The sequence below is a fragment of the Anneissia japonica genome, unplaced genomic scaffold (genome assembly GCF_011630105.1).
Source record: "Anneissia japonica isolate Jap-2015-1 unplaced genomic scaffold, ASM1163010v1 scaffold234_len1672027_cov178, whole genome shotgun sequence".
NCBI lineage: Eukaryota > Metazoa > Echinodermata > Crinoidea > Comatulida > Comatulidae > Anneissia > Anneissia japonica.
The window spans coordinates 1125527-1142864 of record NW_022738761.1 but is presented as its reverse complement, the minus strand read 5'-3'; the positions used below and the strand labels follow the sequence as shown (position 1 = coordinate 1142864).

Genomic DNA, 17338 nt, shown 5'->3' with positions numbered 1-17338 from the left:
GCATCTTTTGGAACAGTAAGGGGTCACTCCGATGCTATGCACCAGTGACCAGCACAGTGATTCTGCAAGTTATGGGTTATTAAAATTTTTTTTTTTTAATATATTAATTTTTAACAATTCTAATGTAATTATTTGAATGTTTTGATATTTTGATATTTATTTTTCCACCTTACGTGTCTTTATTTGTTGAATGTAAACAAATGTTTTCAGCCTTTGGCTGTTGTTTTGTCTTGTGTTTTATAACTTAATAAATAAATAAATAAATAAATAAAAATTCTTTGATCCTCATCTTTATCTTGAGTGATGAATAGATGATAAGGAAGATGTTTATCATCATCATTACCATTACTCAATATGGTATGCATATAGTCATTATGGTAAATTGGTAACTTCCAATCCTCACCTTTAATCTTGCCTGGCTTGTTAGTGGACTTTGTATGACCATGACCAAGCTGTCCCCATTCATTGGCACCAAATGTATACAAACGACCAGATTCTGCAGTGAATAAAAAAATACACTGTTTAGTTACATGAAATAGAGAAAAAGAATTCAGTGGCGCCCATGATTTCTGTTTAATGCTGTATTACATGCTGCCCTGAGGTTTTCAATGAACTATGAGATTTGGTGTGCACTTTATAATCGCAAGAAAAAGGCCCAATATAAATGCTCACACCAGTACCAGTCTCCGTAATTAAACCAATACCAACATGGAATGCTCTTTCCGCACGATTTTTCTTTTAAGCCAGACACTAACTGAACCCACAGTGAGCAGAGTTGAATTTGTCGGCTGACGGTCGTACGAGCATCATACGATGCAGTGAGTTCCCAGCTTAAAAATTAAACAAATATTTAATTTTTCATTTGTAAAATGCTCCCTGAAAATGTTGTAAAACACATATTTGAACATATATAAACAAAATTGTTCCAGTATCTCTTAGTTGGGCCACTTCCTTCCCACATACACGAAGTGAATTCCATTCTGATTTTATGTTGATCCTCCTTATTACTCAAGCTGGGTATGGCCCTGCCTCATGTATTTGCCAAACAAAAATATTGAATTAAATTGAAAAACATGATTTACTTTATCATGTTTGTGCTAATTCTAGGAAGAAACAAATGTTTGTAACAATACTCTCGTAAATTCTTTTGTGAAATCTTGCATATGAGTAAAAAATGTACATGAACTAGATGAGACACTTAGCGTTGTATTGTAATTTATTGTAGGTCTACCATGTAGTGAGACGTAATCATATCCTGGATTAGACACTTGAACACTTACTGTTGTTTTGTAGTTTATTTGCTTCTATATTTTAATATATTATATGGAGAATTCTGAAATAAAAGTATGAATGAATACCCTAAAGCTACTGTACATTAGAAGCAAATCATTGAAATATATAACAGAAAAAATGGGATATCAGTGTCATATAGCAAAGTGTACCATTCCTCTAGGCACTTCAATTACTTGGTTCATCACATGGAACACCTATGGAACATAAACTGTGCTCCTTATATGCAACAATGTTCAGCTACATCAGAAATATTTTTTTTTTAATGAAGATAGGCTTATAAGTTAGCAGTTACATCACATGCTATAAATAGTATCTAGTTGCACTTTCATCTCAGCCCATGTGATCATTTTTCATAATTTGTTTGCAGACTAATAGTGATTGCACAACCAGTTTTCCTTATACGGTAGTGTTTGGCTACTTTAGGAGATGTTTATTTAAACTTTGTTCAAATTTGTCAAACTATAGTTATTACATAGGACAATAAATGGCTCTCTCTCTCTCTCTCTCTCTCGTATAATAACTATTATTGACTGCACAACCAGTCTGCCTTATATGGTAGTGTTTGGCTACCCTAAGTGATGTATATTCAAACTTTATTCAAATGTAAACCATTATAGTTATTACATAGGACAATAAATGTCTGTCAGGGGTGGATCCATAATTTTTCAAACAAGGGAGAGGGGGACAACAGTTTCAGAATATATAAGTGAATAGCACATAGCACTGATATGCATAATAGAATTTTAAAAATTTAGAGGCAAAACGGGGTAGGGCACATGCTCCCAGTGCCCCTACTAGATCCATCCCTGGATCTCTCTGGTAGGTCAACTCCATGATAAATTTAGAACTAAGCTTTCATTCCCCCAGTTGAAATGTAAACATCTTATTCTCAAATGATGGGCTGTGAAGTCAGTGGACCTTTCTGTGAAGACCCTTCTCTTGGATATATTGTTGCTGGTCCCACAAAACGACAGTGTTAACATTTTGGGCCAATTAGTGCACCCGTCTGCCATGAAAATATGTAAATTTATGAAAAAAATTAAAGTTTTTCTTTATTTTTATTATGCCCGCTGCTGCCTTGAAATCTCCAAAATTAAGATATGTATATTTCTTCCTAATTATATAAATTCAAAGCATTTAACCATCCCATTACTACACTGTTTACATTCACCAATGACATTTTATTTTTATTATCTCCTCTGTCTGGATGTTTTTGGCAAAACTATTTGCTAAATAAGAAAATGCAATTTTATTTTAATTTTTTTTCTGCCCTCTTCTGACGATCAAACAAGGTTTAAAACAAATCTCGCCTTATAATGTTAGTGACAAACTTTTGTTGGAATTAAAAAAATAATGTGTTTGGATATAGTACATTTGTCAATATTTATAATGGCAATGAGACCGACTTCAATTTTTGTCTACTCCTTCGCTGTCCTTTTTTGGCTTTATTAAGCTTTTAGTATAAAAAATATGTTAAGAAAACATGAACACTGTGGCTTGATAATGTTAGATAAATTTAAGTATCCTCCAAGGTAATGTGATTTAGCTTAGGTATTGTCAAGTGTATTGTTAGTTCAGTATTCTTTCCTTTTAACCTGCTGTTTATTCCATTTAGAAAACCACAAGAACCTCAAGCACTGCTATGAATATCCATGATTTCACTATGTGGTTACGGTAAGTCTGGTTCAGATCATAAAAAGGATAATCATTTTTCATTGTAAATATATTTTGAAAGTGTCAGATCTCTTGTGTGAAGGATTAACAATGAATGTGATTTTCATTCCAAATAGAGCAAATTAAATATATTAATGAATATTAGTATTTCAATCGATCAACAATGAATATTTAAAATGAGACTTAAAAAAGTTCTCAACGCTGGATTACCTGTTAAAATGTAAACTTTTTTCCTTCTTTTGTTTTCTGTTTTTTTTTTTTTTTTTTTAACCACCAACTTTCTATATTTTAACTGACCGTTTTGACCCTCAGTTTCTTGCAAGGACCCCATGGGAAATAAATTAACTTGTGTTGATTTAATGGGTCGTCCTTGCATCCATTCGTTATCTTTTTAGGCAATTAATTAATCTTACCTTCTGACGATCAAACAAGGTTTAAAACAAATCTCGCCTTATAATGTTAGTGACAAACTTTTGTTGGAATTAAAAAAATAATGTGTTTGGATATAGTACATTTGTCAATATTTATAATGGCAATGAGACCAACTTCAATTTTTGTCTACTCCTTCGCTGTCCTTTTTTGGCTTTATTAAGCTTTTAGTATAAAAAATATGTTAAGAAAACATGAACACTGTGGCTTGATAATGTTAGATAAATTTAAGTATCCTCCAAGGTAATGTGATTTAGCTTAGGTATTGTCAAGTGTATTGTTAGTTCAGTATTCTTTCCTTTTAACCTGCTGTTTATTCCATTTAGAAAACCACAAGAACCTCAAGCACTGCTATGAATATCCATGATTTCACTATGTGGTTACGGTAAGTCTGGTTCAGATCATAAAAAGGATAATCATTTTTCATTGTAAATATATTTTGAAAGTTTCAGATCAGATCAATGAATGTGATTTTCATTCCAAATAGAGCAAATTAAATATATTAATGAATATTAGTATTTCAATCGATCAACAATGAATATTTAAAATGAGACTTAAAAAAGTTCTCAACACTGGATTTCCTGTTAAAATGTAAACTTTTTTCCTTCTTTTGTTTTCTGTTTTTTTTTTTTTTTTTAACCACCAACTTTCTATATTTTAACTGACCGTTTTAATATTCCCCCCTCAGTTTCTTGCAAGGACCCCATGGGAAATAAATTAACTTGTGTTGATTTAATGGGTCGTCCTTGCATCCATTCGTTATCTTTTTAGGCAATTAATTAATCTTACATTCAATTTCAATAATGCTGTTTTTTCTTGTACTTTTGATGTTGAAATTTTAACAAATTGAATGGATGCTAAATAAAAAAAAAAAAAAAAATAATGCCCCTGGAGAATAATGCATGCCTTCAATTTTACGAATACAAATCATCACAATGAGAAAATTGACAATTTTGTAAGCATTAAAGCCTTGTCCAGGATATAACATTATATTTAATAACAAGAACATGTGACATGCCTAAATATGGTCAATGATTACAAAACATCATGACCATATATAGCCACATCATGACTATATATGGGCATACAACAGTTTGTAGTCTGAACAGAGCTTTAGCATTTGGCACGGTGGTGATTAGTGCCAAAATTAGAAAAACAAGACATACCAAAATAATTGAATAATGATTGAAATTCATATTATTTTTGAATGCCAAATATTAAAACCGGAAGGTTTAGGAGCTTTTTTTCTGCCTTAAGCAATTATTGAAGTTAACAAGAGAAAATTAAGGTAATGTATGTTGTAAGTGGAATTCATGTAGTTAGAATTGTGTTTTTGTGATACCGAATGTTTTTTCTGTTATATTTATATTTATTTATACACTGGAGTAGATTTGCAATAAGGAAGGAAAATTTCATAATTGTATTTTTATGACAATAAAACATCAGTATCAGTATGAAGGAGAAAAAAATAAGTACAGCATTTTGGTATTCCATTACATATTGTAAGTACATTTGTAGATGATTGTCCTGGTCAAATTGCCTAGGTCAGATAATACATAAGTATGTTTTATTTGTCTTATATATGTCTTATTTTTAACATCCGATCCTCACATACTCACACATCACATCATCTCCGTGAACTTCATTGGCTGCCTTTTAAGCAAAGGGTTTATTTCAAATTAATGGTCCTTGCATTCAAGTCACTGTCTGGCCTATGCCCACAATATACAGTATCTCTGACTTTTTACTTTTACGCAAAAAGCAAATTCGTACCAGATCAGCTTTGAATGTTAATTTCCATCAACCTATCTTTAACAAGCGTATTGGTAACAAATCTTTTCAGTGCGTTGTGCGAGGCGCCACTCATCTGGAATAACCTTCCAGTGCACATTCGATCTTCACCATCTGTGGCTGTCTTTAGGTCTAACTTAAAGACTTACTTCTTTAACTAATTATCCCATTTTTATTCTTATTTTATCTATTGTTGCATTACTTATTTATGATTCCAAACTTTGCCACTGCTTCTTTTTATTTGTTTACTTGTTCTGTGCTTGGGTTAGGCAATGATCGCGGCTACTTGGTTGTGAGGTGCCTAAATATGTGGGGTGCAGTGCTTCGTATCTGCAAAAAAAGGCGCTTTACAAATGTTCTGATTGGATTGAATTAGATTGGATGTTTGAGTTTAATACCAACAGGCTTTAAAAGATGAGTTTTGCCTGGTGGTGTATCTAAAGCAGGAGGGGACACGCCCCATAAAAAGTTTGCACCCCATTGAAAATAAGCTGATCATAGCATCCGTCATATCACACATTCCCTCGGCTAGCATGCCAATTCCACTATACAATTATGCCCTGCATCAGCCCATCAATACTCATAGATGCGTCACTGGTTTTGATTCTACCAAAGGGGACCTCGCATTACGTAAAAGTGGCTTATTTATTCATCGACATACACATTTTTGGCCAAGCTGTTACATTCATCATATTTTGTCCTGTTAATAGTTGTTTAATTTTGTATTATCGTGACTCAAATTATGAATGAAACACCTACTAAATAATTGATTATGCACTTTTAACATTTCATAATCTTTGTCTACTTTCAGGCGGGTAAAATGTGATCCCTTGTGAAATTTTGGTTATTACTATAATTGCTTACTAGTACCATAATATAATAACAATTCATAAAAACAAAAAATGATACTGAAATTGATGTTCATTTCCGTCACTTAATTTTATTAGCACCTTGAAATACATACAAGATAAAAACAATGACAGATGACTTGCTTATCAAAATTAATTTAAAAAAAAAATTGAACTGCGACTGGTCAATCAGGGCGCACAGCCAGGGTAAAATTTGTGGGGGTTCAAGCCTTGCGGGCGCAGCGAGCAATAAGATTGGGGCCTGAGCGCCGGCTAGGGCTCATGGCCAGGGTCCTGGGGCCAAGAAAAATTTACCTTATTTTATGTGACGGAAGATAGAATTTACAAATTTCATCACATTAATTTCTGAAACACCTAACAAAAAAATCAGCCTGAACACAATGTGTAAGCAAGAAAATAAATTTGTTGTGAGATTTCACTCTTCCCTAGTTCCACTAACAAAGGGTACTATGTTTTTATAATCATTAACCTTATTAAAGGCCTATTTAAATAGGTCTTAAAAGCAGGCATGTTGTTCTATGACCTACTGCAAGTGTAGGCCTATTATCTTATTGCCTTTATTTTCTTTAATAGTGTTAGTGTCTATAATATTAGGTTCAACTTGGTTAAGGTTCAACTTGATAGATAATCTGATGGTATTTTTTGCCAAAAGATATAACAAACTTCTAAGGTGGATTGCTTACAGGAATCATAAGAAAAATCCAAAAGTCCAAAATTGTTTGTGGTCGCTTATTTAGTGGTGGCTTACGAGAAATGAACTGAAAAGACAAACAAGACCATATGAGAGTGGGCATTGAGGGAGGTGTTCGCATACGGAAAGTGGTGGCACAGGTTCCTTGACCCTCTCTGGCTGTGCCCATGTCAATATAAACATTTTTGGAAACTTATTTTATAAGAAACTCATTTTATAAGAAACTCATTATATATATAATCATTAATTCATTTGTCCATAACATTAACCATCCAACCGCCAGTATTAGTAACTGAAATTATTGAAATAATAAGACTCCTAAAAACTTACACACTCTTATCACGCTTTAAGAGCAGTTTTTCCAACGCCATAAACGGTGCTTCTGCACATACTGATAAAACAAATGCTCCGGTATATGATAACACAAGATGACCAAGGAAAAAGTACACCATCAAAAAATCAGAGAAATAAACTGCAGTTGGAAGGGAATAGTAGAATACAAACATGATGATAGGATGAAGAAGGTAAGCACAGTAACTGATGCGGGCAAGTGGTATCCAGGCTGACCAGGAAAGTAAAGAATTTACTGGCCCACCATAACCAGTTGCACATGCAAATACAACCCATGCAAGAGCAATGGCCCAAGCAAACCGACACAAAGTGATATACACAACCGTAGCAGCTTTACTGAGGTGGTTGCCATGGAAGTTGCCATAGAGACCGTAAACAACTGCAAGACCAATCACAGTTGCAGTAACCCATCCTAATAAGGTCATAGAAAGTGACATACGAACCCGCCCTCGATACTTGTACAATATGTATCCCACAGCCATACCGACAAGGTATGTGGAAATACGGGTCCATGGTTGTACATAGATTACATCTCCCACAAAATTAATTTGGGTGGGGTCCTCTGGAATAAATTCTGTAGTGACATCATGTTTGATAGATTCTCCTATCAAACTGGAGAAACATGTTAGCAGAAGGATGCACCAAACAGCTACCCCAGCAAAGAAATAGTGATACAGAAGATAGATAATGAAGGGACTGATGATAAAGAATTGCATATCATTTGCAAGGTACCAACTCCAATCAAGACATTCTTTCGCAAGATTTGAGGGGTAGAGATTATTGATGTAGAGTAAATTTGTCCACCAGTAATCTTGGCATAATGTTATTTGAGTGTCCACACCAGGGGCAGGATTTGGATCAAATATATACGAGTAAAGTGGTCCAGTTGCAAAGTATGGTGTTAAGGTCGTATACATGAAAATAACAAGCATATAAACAGGAGTCAGTCTGAGGTATCTATGGACATAAAACATCACCCAGTTCAGCTTACCATTATTGTTCCGCAAATATTTCAAAGTTAAGTAAGTTACGAGTAAGCCACTGAGAAAGAAAAAGGAATCAACCGAAAAGGTAGCATTACCAATAGCCTGGAATGTGAACCGTGAAAGTACATCAACAATTTTAGTAGGGTTAGTGAACAATGCCATTCCAAATGCATAAGAATGGCCTAAAATCACCCACCATAAGCTAAGGACTCTAAAACCATTAAGTGCTCCTAAACTGCCTTCCCCTTGCTTGGCCTTCAAAATCTTACTACCATTAGTCAACAAAGAAAAACAAAGAAGAAATTGAATAAGAAATCCATGTGTGTTCTCCCCACCGACATCAATTGTTGTAACACGACTTGGTCCATTCACAGGGGTAGTTTTGGTCTGTTCGTTATCTGTCAATTGTGATTGGTTTTTGGATGCCAGCCTTTCAAATCCCTCATTCTCAGTTTCTGACTCTTTATACTTGTTGAATGCTTCAATTGCTGTTCCCACAAGTATTAGACAACCCAGAAACGCTAGCAAAGTTAAACAAGCTATAGCACCGGATGAATAATCAAATTCCTTATGGCACATGACAGATACTGTAATATTTGCTTCGTCAATAACATTCAAATATTCCATCAACTCAGCACTGTTGCAGCTATCAGGAACACATACTCCAACATTAAGAATAGGTTGTGGATTTTTATCTTTTGTAATTGAAGCTAAACAGTATTGTGCAGCAAACTGTGCTTGATGGTCGTCAATCTCTCTAGATTGGTTTAAGCATTGATCATAAAGTCCAAGCCACAATATATTACCTTGGAGTATACCAGGTGGAAGCTTACCATATGAATCTAACATCATCAGAGCATAATGTTCTTCTCCTAAAATATCAGATCCAAACGTTTCCAGGTCCATGAGGCACTGACTTTCTGGTTCCTCTGTTATTTCAGTTGCTACCATTGTTGTAGCTTCCATCGTTGTGTTTGTCACTGTCATCATTGTAGTCGCCACTGTTATATTTGTCACCGTCATTGTTATAGGTTCCACTGTTACATTTGTCACTGTCATTTTTGTAGTTTCTTCTGTCAATTTTTCAGTAGGTGTTTTATTTGTAACATAGGCTTGATCTTTCAATGTTGTCTCAGATACCAAGTGCTCTGTGGAATACAGCAGAGGTCGCAAAACAAAATCTTGTACTATTGCTTGTAATTCCTCTGCTTTTGCTTTATATGCATTTGTATACCTTTGTTTGGCAATGAACTGCATTGCTTCAGTCTTGCTTCTGATGACTTGCATTTTTGCATGGCAACAGATGAAGAAAACCAGCAGTAGTGAAACAATCCCCCTTTTCATTGCAGGCAATATATTGTACTTTACTGTATTTTAGCTGGTAGTACCACAAACATGCAGTCTAAGCAGTGACCATAGAATGACTACGCATTTCAATAAGCTCATAATATTATATCACACTGCATTGTACATCAGGATGGAGAAAGCAAATTTGCCTTCAGTGTTTACAATCAATGGTTCAAAGTTTACTGAACCACTGAACCACTATTTTTAGCCTCATTTAATTACATCACATGAGTAGAGTTGAATATGCTTGGTGGTTAAGATGGCTGCCTTCCTCCAATCACATGGTTCTGGGTTCAATTCCTGTCACCGATACCATAACTGGAGTTTTTCTCATGACCAAAAACAACTCCACACCAAAGCTTCATAATGAGACTTAGTTTATGTAAAGAATATTGTGTGTATGTTTTCTCGTGAAGGGATATGCCACATATCCTTTGCCTTGGTCTGTAAAGAAATTACCGTAAACAATTCTAAAAATATTCAAGGTAAAAAAATAGCATTCACAATCCTAATGCTTTTAATCTAGCAAAGTATTAATTTTTCTGTTTTCTTAATTTCTTATACTATTTATTTTATCAATGTCATTAAAACTTTAGATAAAAATTATAAAGTTATATATCAAATTTTAGTTTTCGCGTTACATTAAGTATTTCTAGAACACTTTAGTTTATTTATTGTTTGTATTAAAGACCCAACACTATTACTCTAACTATCTAACTAGCTTTTAAATTAATATTTCACCTTCGTATTTAAATACTTATAATTTATAATCTAAAGTAATTTTAGAGAGAAAATTGGTAATTTTAATTTTTAACTGGAATCTTTTATTCTGTAAACAGTTGATGCTGTGTTGTAAGGCATCGAAGGTCGTGACTCGGTGTTTCTTTTTCTTTTTTTTTGTATAAATGAACATTCTTAAGATATTTGAGTTGGTTGAGAAAACAATTTGGAAGAGATAATAACATAGAAATTTTCAAATAATTAGAATGTTCATTTGTACAAAATTAAAATGTCTTAAAATTGAAAAAAAACAAAACCAAACAAATTTAATAATAAGATGCAATTTGGACTCACGACCTTTGGTTCCTTAGACAACATCGTTATCCGAAAGTTCATGCAACATGTCCTATTTGTGGTAATGGCAGTAATGTACATTCCTTACTGAAACCCATGTTTTGTTTTGTAGGTGTATAGGGCACCCTGGGGTTCAACTTGAAAAAAGGGCTATGAATATTTGTTTGAAATCACCTCTAGTTTATGTGTGCAAAAACTTCCTGCACGCCAGTCGCCAGTTTTGCAATTTCCTGCAAAACTGGTGACACTGGACGCTTAACTTCTGGTACCAACAACAATAAGTGAAGTTCAGAGGTCCGTCTGCGTGGACTTAAAAAGATCTATTAATCAATCAGCCAAGTGTTTCTAGAGCTTCTCATTGGAGCTAGCAATAATAATAAAAATTTGCCCTAATGGCTGCCCATATGAAAAAGATCTATTAATCAATCAGTCAGGTATTCCTAGCGTTCCTCATCGGAGCAAAAAAAGGGCCATGAATGTTTGTTGAAAATCACCTCTATTTTACAGTATGTGTACAAAATTTCTGGCAAGTCCGTTCAAAACTGGCGATGGACACTTTTAAAGTCAATAAATAAATGGTCGTAATGGCCACCCACCATAAAAGATCTATTAAGCAATCAGCACAAAAAAGATCTCTTAATGAACCAGCCAGGTATTCCTGAAGCTCCTCATCGGAGCTAAAAATGGAAACACCAACTGAAAAACTCATAATCTTTACAGACCACTTCTAAGGTAACAATCTCACTTGTGAAATCTCTAGGAACTATTATTAAAAACTAGGTGGCAAGGGGTCATTCACTTCGCTCCCTTACACCCTAGTATGTTAATGTCATGATTTGTTTCGAAAATATTATTCATGACTACTACAAGAGGTGTGGTTGCATCAGGGAGGTATATAAAGAATATACATACATACATAAGATAGTATAATACATACTGTACTATAAGTATCTAAATGCATGCCATCGTGTCGGGATTCAATATTTCGACATAATATATGTCATCATCAGGAATGATTGACATACATATATAATACAAAAATACTATAACCTACTTATACACATAATTTAAAAAAATCACACCATGTTTAAGTTTACTGCTTGACAGTTCACTTTTCTTTTTTTTTTGGTATTTGAAAACAATAGGTAACAAGTGCTTTTGGTCATAGACTTTTATCAAGTCTCGATTGATGTGGGGACTCAATTATTGCAAAATGTCTGAGTGTCTACAGCCCCCAGTAGTAGTTGTAGTAGTACAGTAGTTGTAGTACAAAGATCTTATAATAACAAGACAGCACTCTACGAGTTTTACTTTTTAAAAATATATATAAATTAAGCATCAATGTGATTGGGGCACGTATGTTCCGGTCCTATCATATGTAGTGAGACTGATCACAAGTAACAGAAAACAAGGGTTGACGTATTTCAGGAACATAATAATATATTTATTTGAACACAAATATTTAGGTCGTCCCTGCAACCTTCTTCAGTGTGATAAGGTGATGAATTGAATAACTAATTGTTTATAAAAACAATTAGTTATTTAATTCATCACCTTATTTTGTCATGCTAATATTTATGCCTAATTAATTCCTTGATGTGCCAATATACTCTATGCTCAGTATGTTCAGTTCACACTGAAGAAGGTTGCAGGGACGACCAAAATATTTGTGTTCAAATAAATATATTATTATGTTCCTGAAACACGTCAACCCTTGTTTTCTGTTACTTGTGATCCTGTTTATTGAATAATTGTTACTATCAATTACTCATTCCTAAGCACATGCACTTTATTCATAACTATGTCACCTACTAGGGGTAATGTTTTGGTCAAACACTTTTGGTACTTGTGCATATAAGCTTGCAAATATGGATAATTTTCATTCCTGATTAATGTTGAAATATTAAATCCCGACACGATGGCGTGCATTTCGATACTTGGAGTATGTATTATACTATCTTATCTGAGATTAATCAGTGGACCTTTCGGTCTAAGCATATGATTTTATGTATTTTATGTGTATTGATGTTTTGTTTTGCTTTTTTATACTCTCCATTTTTGGAGGCAATTTGAATAAATTGGAATAAATTGAATTGAATTGAATAAATCGCTGAGAACGCTATCTTAGATAGATAGAAATCTTCTTTATTCTAGATGTTTAATCAACATTTACATTGTTCTTCCTTAAGATCCAGTTAATAGTTAAAACATTAAAATAAAAAATAAAAGTTAAGAAATTATATATAAATAATTATATATATACATAATTGGTAAACACAAGCAAAACTTGGTATACACAAGAAGCAAAATGAAAATGCAATATTAAATCAAATTTTTGAAGGAATGCTAAGTTCAGGAATTTATTGAACTACGAGTATCAGAGGGAAGACTGTTCCACAGTTTAACCGATCGGTATTCATTGTTCCAATTAGAAAAAAACTGATGTATATTTCGATTTGCTTCTTGTGTTTAGACTGTGATAATTGTCCATTTGCTCATAAAAATTATTTAGGTACTCAGGGACTGTGCCTGTTAAACATTTAAAGGTTATAATAAGTATATTCTCTTCCCATCATTGATTTACATACTTCCAATTCATAAGATTGTAAACAGGTGTTCTGATATCAGCATTAAAAATAATCTTGTTATTATGAGATCGTTGTTGTAGCAGCAGAGGACACAAAAACACATCAAATACAGCTAACCTGACACATAAGCGTACATGCTTATCTATTTATTAGTCTGCTTTTCGTAAATGGTTTTAAGACTGCAAAAACAATGAATGCGTAAGTACAACATGTGAACATGGCACCTAGCAAAGCACCATCCGTCCAGTAAAAATATTTGATTAATATTCAATCGTGTGATCTGAAATTTGATACTATATTATGAGAGTTTCTGATACCGGTAGGTTTCGAATCCCAGACGTTTATTGAGTCAGTAACTTGGTCGTGTCCGTTGGCGGAAATAAGTGTAATATAATATAGATTTCATTAAAAAAAAAACTGATACTGAAATTGATGTTCATTTCCTTAACTTCATTTTATTAGAGCCTTGAAATACATAAAAGATACAAACAATGACAGATGTGTGGATTTACTATATTGGACATACAGTAGTACTTGCTTTCAAGTGAAGAGTGAACTAAGGCTAATCAATAACAAAACAAAGCAAATTGAGCAAAATGAAAAAAAAAATATACAAAAGATAAAATTATCACAAGGTTATGATTCTGCTATAAAATTAAATCATAACAACACAAGGTATGGCAATAGCACTTTTAAGACTAATTATTAAATTAATAATTTTAGCTCTATATTTTCAACTTTGTTGTTGTAGTACCTCCTCTCTATTATTTCTTGATGTACAGATATTACTTATCCCACTTGTACAGTTTCCTGATAAAGTCCACTGTGTGGATGAATTACTATATAGGTGCTAATAAAATTTCTTACATTGTCCTATAGCAACTACATCTTTTTATTCACCATAGTAAAATTTTATATAAAAAGAATACAATATGAAAATACCAATCCCAATCAAATTCCAGATTTATCTGAATATGAAGATCAACAATTTAAAAACAATTGTTTTAGTACTGACCATTAAATTTCCATGTTAACATTTTTATAAAATATTTAATGAAAAACTCATTTTATATTACAAACATCAATTATTATTTTGTCAAAAGCATTAACCATCTATAGTAACTAACAGTAACTGAAATAATTGAAATGATAGCATTACTATAAATTTACACACTTTTATCACGTTTTAAGAGAAGTTTTTCCAATGCCATAAATGGTGCTTCCGCACATACTGACAAAACAAACGCTCCAGCATATGATATCACAAGATGACCAAGGAAAAAATACACCATCAAAAAATCAGAAAAATAAACTGTGGTTGGAAGGGAATAGGAAAAGACAAACATGATGATTGGATGAAGGAGGTAAGCGCAGTAACTGATGCGGGCAAGTGGTACCCATGCTGACCAGGAAAGCAGGGAATTCACTGGCCCACCATACCCAGTGGTACATGCAAATACAACCCATGCAACAGCAATGGCCCAAGCAAACCGACACAAAGTGATATACACAACTGTACCAGCTTTACTGAGGTGGTTGCCATGGAAGTTGCCATAGAGACCGTAAACAACTGCAAGACCAGTCACAGTAGCAGTCACCCATCCTAATAAGGTAACAAAAAGTGACATACGAACACGCCCTCGATACTTGTACAATATGTATCCCACAGCCATACCGACAAGGTACGTGGAAATACGGGTCCATGGTTGTACATAGATTGCATCACCCACAAAATATATTTGGGTGGGATCCTCTGGGAAAAACTCTGTAGTGACATCATGTTTGATAGTTTCTCCTATCAAACTGGAGAAACATGTTAGCAGAAGGATGCACCAAGCAGCTATTCCAGCAAAGAAATAGTGATAGAGGAGATAGATAATAAAGGGACTGATGATAAAGAATTGCATATCATTAGCAAGATACCAACCCCAATCAAGGCACTGTTTCTGAATAGGTTGAGGGTAGAGATTGTTGATGTAGAGTAAATTTGTCCACCAGTAATCTTGGCATAATGTTATTTGAGTGTCTACACCAGGGGCAGGATTTGGATCAAATATATACGAGTAAAGTGGTCCAGTTGCAAAGTATGGAGTTAAGGTTGTAAAAATGAAAATAACAAGCATATAAACAGGAGTCAGTCTGAGGTATCTATGGACATAAAACATCACCCAGTTCAGCTTACCGTTATTGTTTCGCAAATAATTTAAGGTTAAGTAAGTTACCAGTAAGCCACTGAGAAAGAAAAAGGAATCAACTGAAAAGGTAGCATTACCAACAGCCTGGAATGTGAATCGTGAAAGAACATCAACAATTTTAGTAGGGTTAGCTAACAATGCTACACCAAACCCATAAGAATGCCCTAAAATCACCCACCATAAGCTAAGAACTCGAAAACCATTAAGTGCTCCTAGACTTATTTCCCCTTGCTTGGCCTTCAGAATCTTACTACCATTATTCAACAAAGAAAAACAAAGAAGAAATTGAATAAAAAATCCATTATTCTTCCCACTGACAATCGGTCCATTCAAAGGAATGGTTTTTATCTGTTCATTATCTGTTAATATTGACTGGTTTTTAGATGCCAGCCTTTCAAATCCCTCATTTTCAATTTCAAACTCTTTATACTTGTTGAATGATTCAATTGCTGTTCCCACAAGTATTAGACAACCCAGAAACGCTAACAATGTTAAACAAGCAATAGCGCCGGATGAATAATCAAATTCCTTATGGCACATGACAGACACAGTAATATTTGATTCGTTATTAATATTCAAAAGTTCCATCAAGTCAGCACTGTTGCAGCTATCAGGAACACATACTCCAACATTAAGAATAGGTTGTGGATTGTTGTCTTTAATAAGTGAAACTACACAGTATTGTGCAGTAAAATTTGCTTGATGGTCGTTGACCTCTCTAGACTGCTTTAAGCATTGATCATAAAGTCCAAGCCACAATATATTACCTTGGAGTATACCAGGTGGGAGCTTACCAAATGAATCTAACATCATCTGAGCATAATGCTCTTCTACTAAAATGTCTGATTGAAAAGTTTCTAAGTCCACAAGGCACTGACTTGCTGGTTTCTCTGTTATTTCAGAACTTATTGTCATTGTTTTAGCTTTCATCGCTGTGTTTGTCGCTGTCATCATTGTAGTCTCCATTGTTATATTTGTCACTATCATAGGTTTCACTGTTAAATTTGTCACTGTCATTTTTGTAATTTCTTCTGACAATTTTCCTGTTTCACTTGTTGTTTTAGATTTTTCAGTAGGCGATTCATTTGTAACATAGGCTTGATCTTTCAATGCAGTCTCAGATACCAGTTGCTGTGTCGAATATAGCAGAGGCTGTAGAACTAAATCCTGTACTATTGCTTGTAATTCCTCTGCTTTTGCATTATATCTATACCTTTGCTTGGCAATGAACTGCAATGCTTCAGTCTTGCTTCTGATGACTTGCATTTGTGCATGACAACAACAGAAGAAGACCAGCAGTAGTAAAACATTTCTGTTCATTGAAAGCAACATACTGTACTTTTCTGTATTTTAGCTGGCAGCACATGCAGTCTAAGCAGTGACCATAGAATGACTAATCAATAGCCAACAGAATTATATAGTGCACTGTATTGTACTGTCATAATAAAAAAGCAAATGGACCTTCAGTGTTTACAATCCATGGTTCAAAGTTCACTGAACCAGTGGACTGTGACAAAAATCATAGAATCTATTTTTAGCCTTATAAATTAGCTCACCTGAAAGGAAATCATATAAGATTTGAAGTTCAAAACCTGATGGGTGACTTGGAGTGGAGTAGAGTAACTAGGGGGTTAAGATGGTTGACTTCCAATCTCATGGTCCTGGGTTCAATTCTTGTGACAGGAATTGGAGTTTTTCTTGTGACCAAAAACAACTCTACTCCCTATAAGCCTCATAATGAGACTTAGTTTATGTAGAGCATATTGTGTGTGTTTCTCTAGTGAAGGGATGTTGCAAAAATCCTTCACCTTGGAACTAAAACAAATTAAAATAGTTCTAAATTTTATATCCAATATCCACTTGGAATTACATTCACAAATACACAGTAATAAATAAAAGTTAAAAAAAAAAGCATTGTATATACAGTATAAATATAGTGGCGAGTCGAGTGGCCGAGCGGTAAGGCAGGAGTGCTGCTAGCTACAGCCTTAACATTGGCGCTGGTCCCAGCCGCTCCTCGCCCATGATTCGGTTGGTAGAACCAAGTCTT

General features: G+C 34.1%; 2 protein-coding genes across 2 annotated transcripts; both read right to left on the bottom strand.

Annotated features, from left to right (window-relative positions):
* Positions 1-6107: 6107 nt before the first annotated feature.
* LOC117117778 (nose resistant to fluoxetine protein 6-like) lies at positions 6108-9617 on the bottom strand. Its single transcript, XM_033262212.1, has one exon. It carries the CDS (start codon positions 9426-9428, stop codon positions 7074-7076), a length of 2355 nt encoding a protein of 784 aa, XP_033118103.1. The 5' UTR covers positions 9429-9617; the 3' UTR covers positions 6108-7073.
* Positions 9618-13522: 3905 nt separating this feature from the next.
* On the bottom strand, positions 13523-16744 carry LOC117117760 (nose resistant to fluoxetine protein 6-like). Its single transcript, XM_033262180.1, has one exon. The coding sequence runs from the start codon at positions 16618-16620 to the stop codon at positions 14260-14262; it is 2361 nt and encodes a 786-aa protein (XP_033118071.1). The 5' UTR covers positions 16621-16744; the 3' UTR covers positions 13523-14259.
* Positions 16745-17338: the final 594 nt, after the last annotated feature.

Coding starts and splice junctions, on each gene's coding strand:
- LOC117117760 (XM_033262180.1), bottom strand. CDS start 16,620: ATGTTGCTTTCAATGAACAGAAATGTTTTACTACTGCTGGTCTTCTTC.
- LOC117117778 (XM_033262212.1), bottom strand. CDS start 9,428: ATGAAAAGGGGGATTGTTTCACTACTGCTGGTTTTCTTCATCTGTTGC.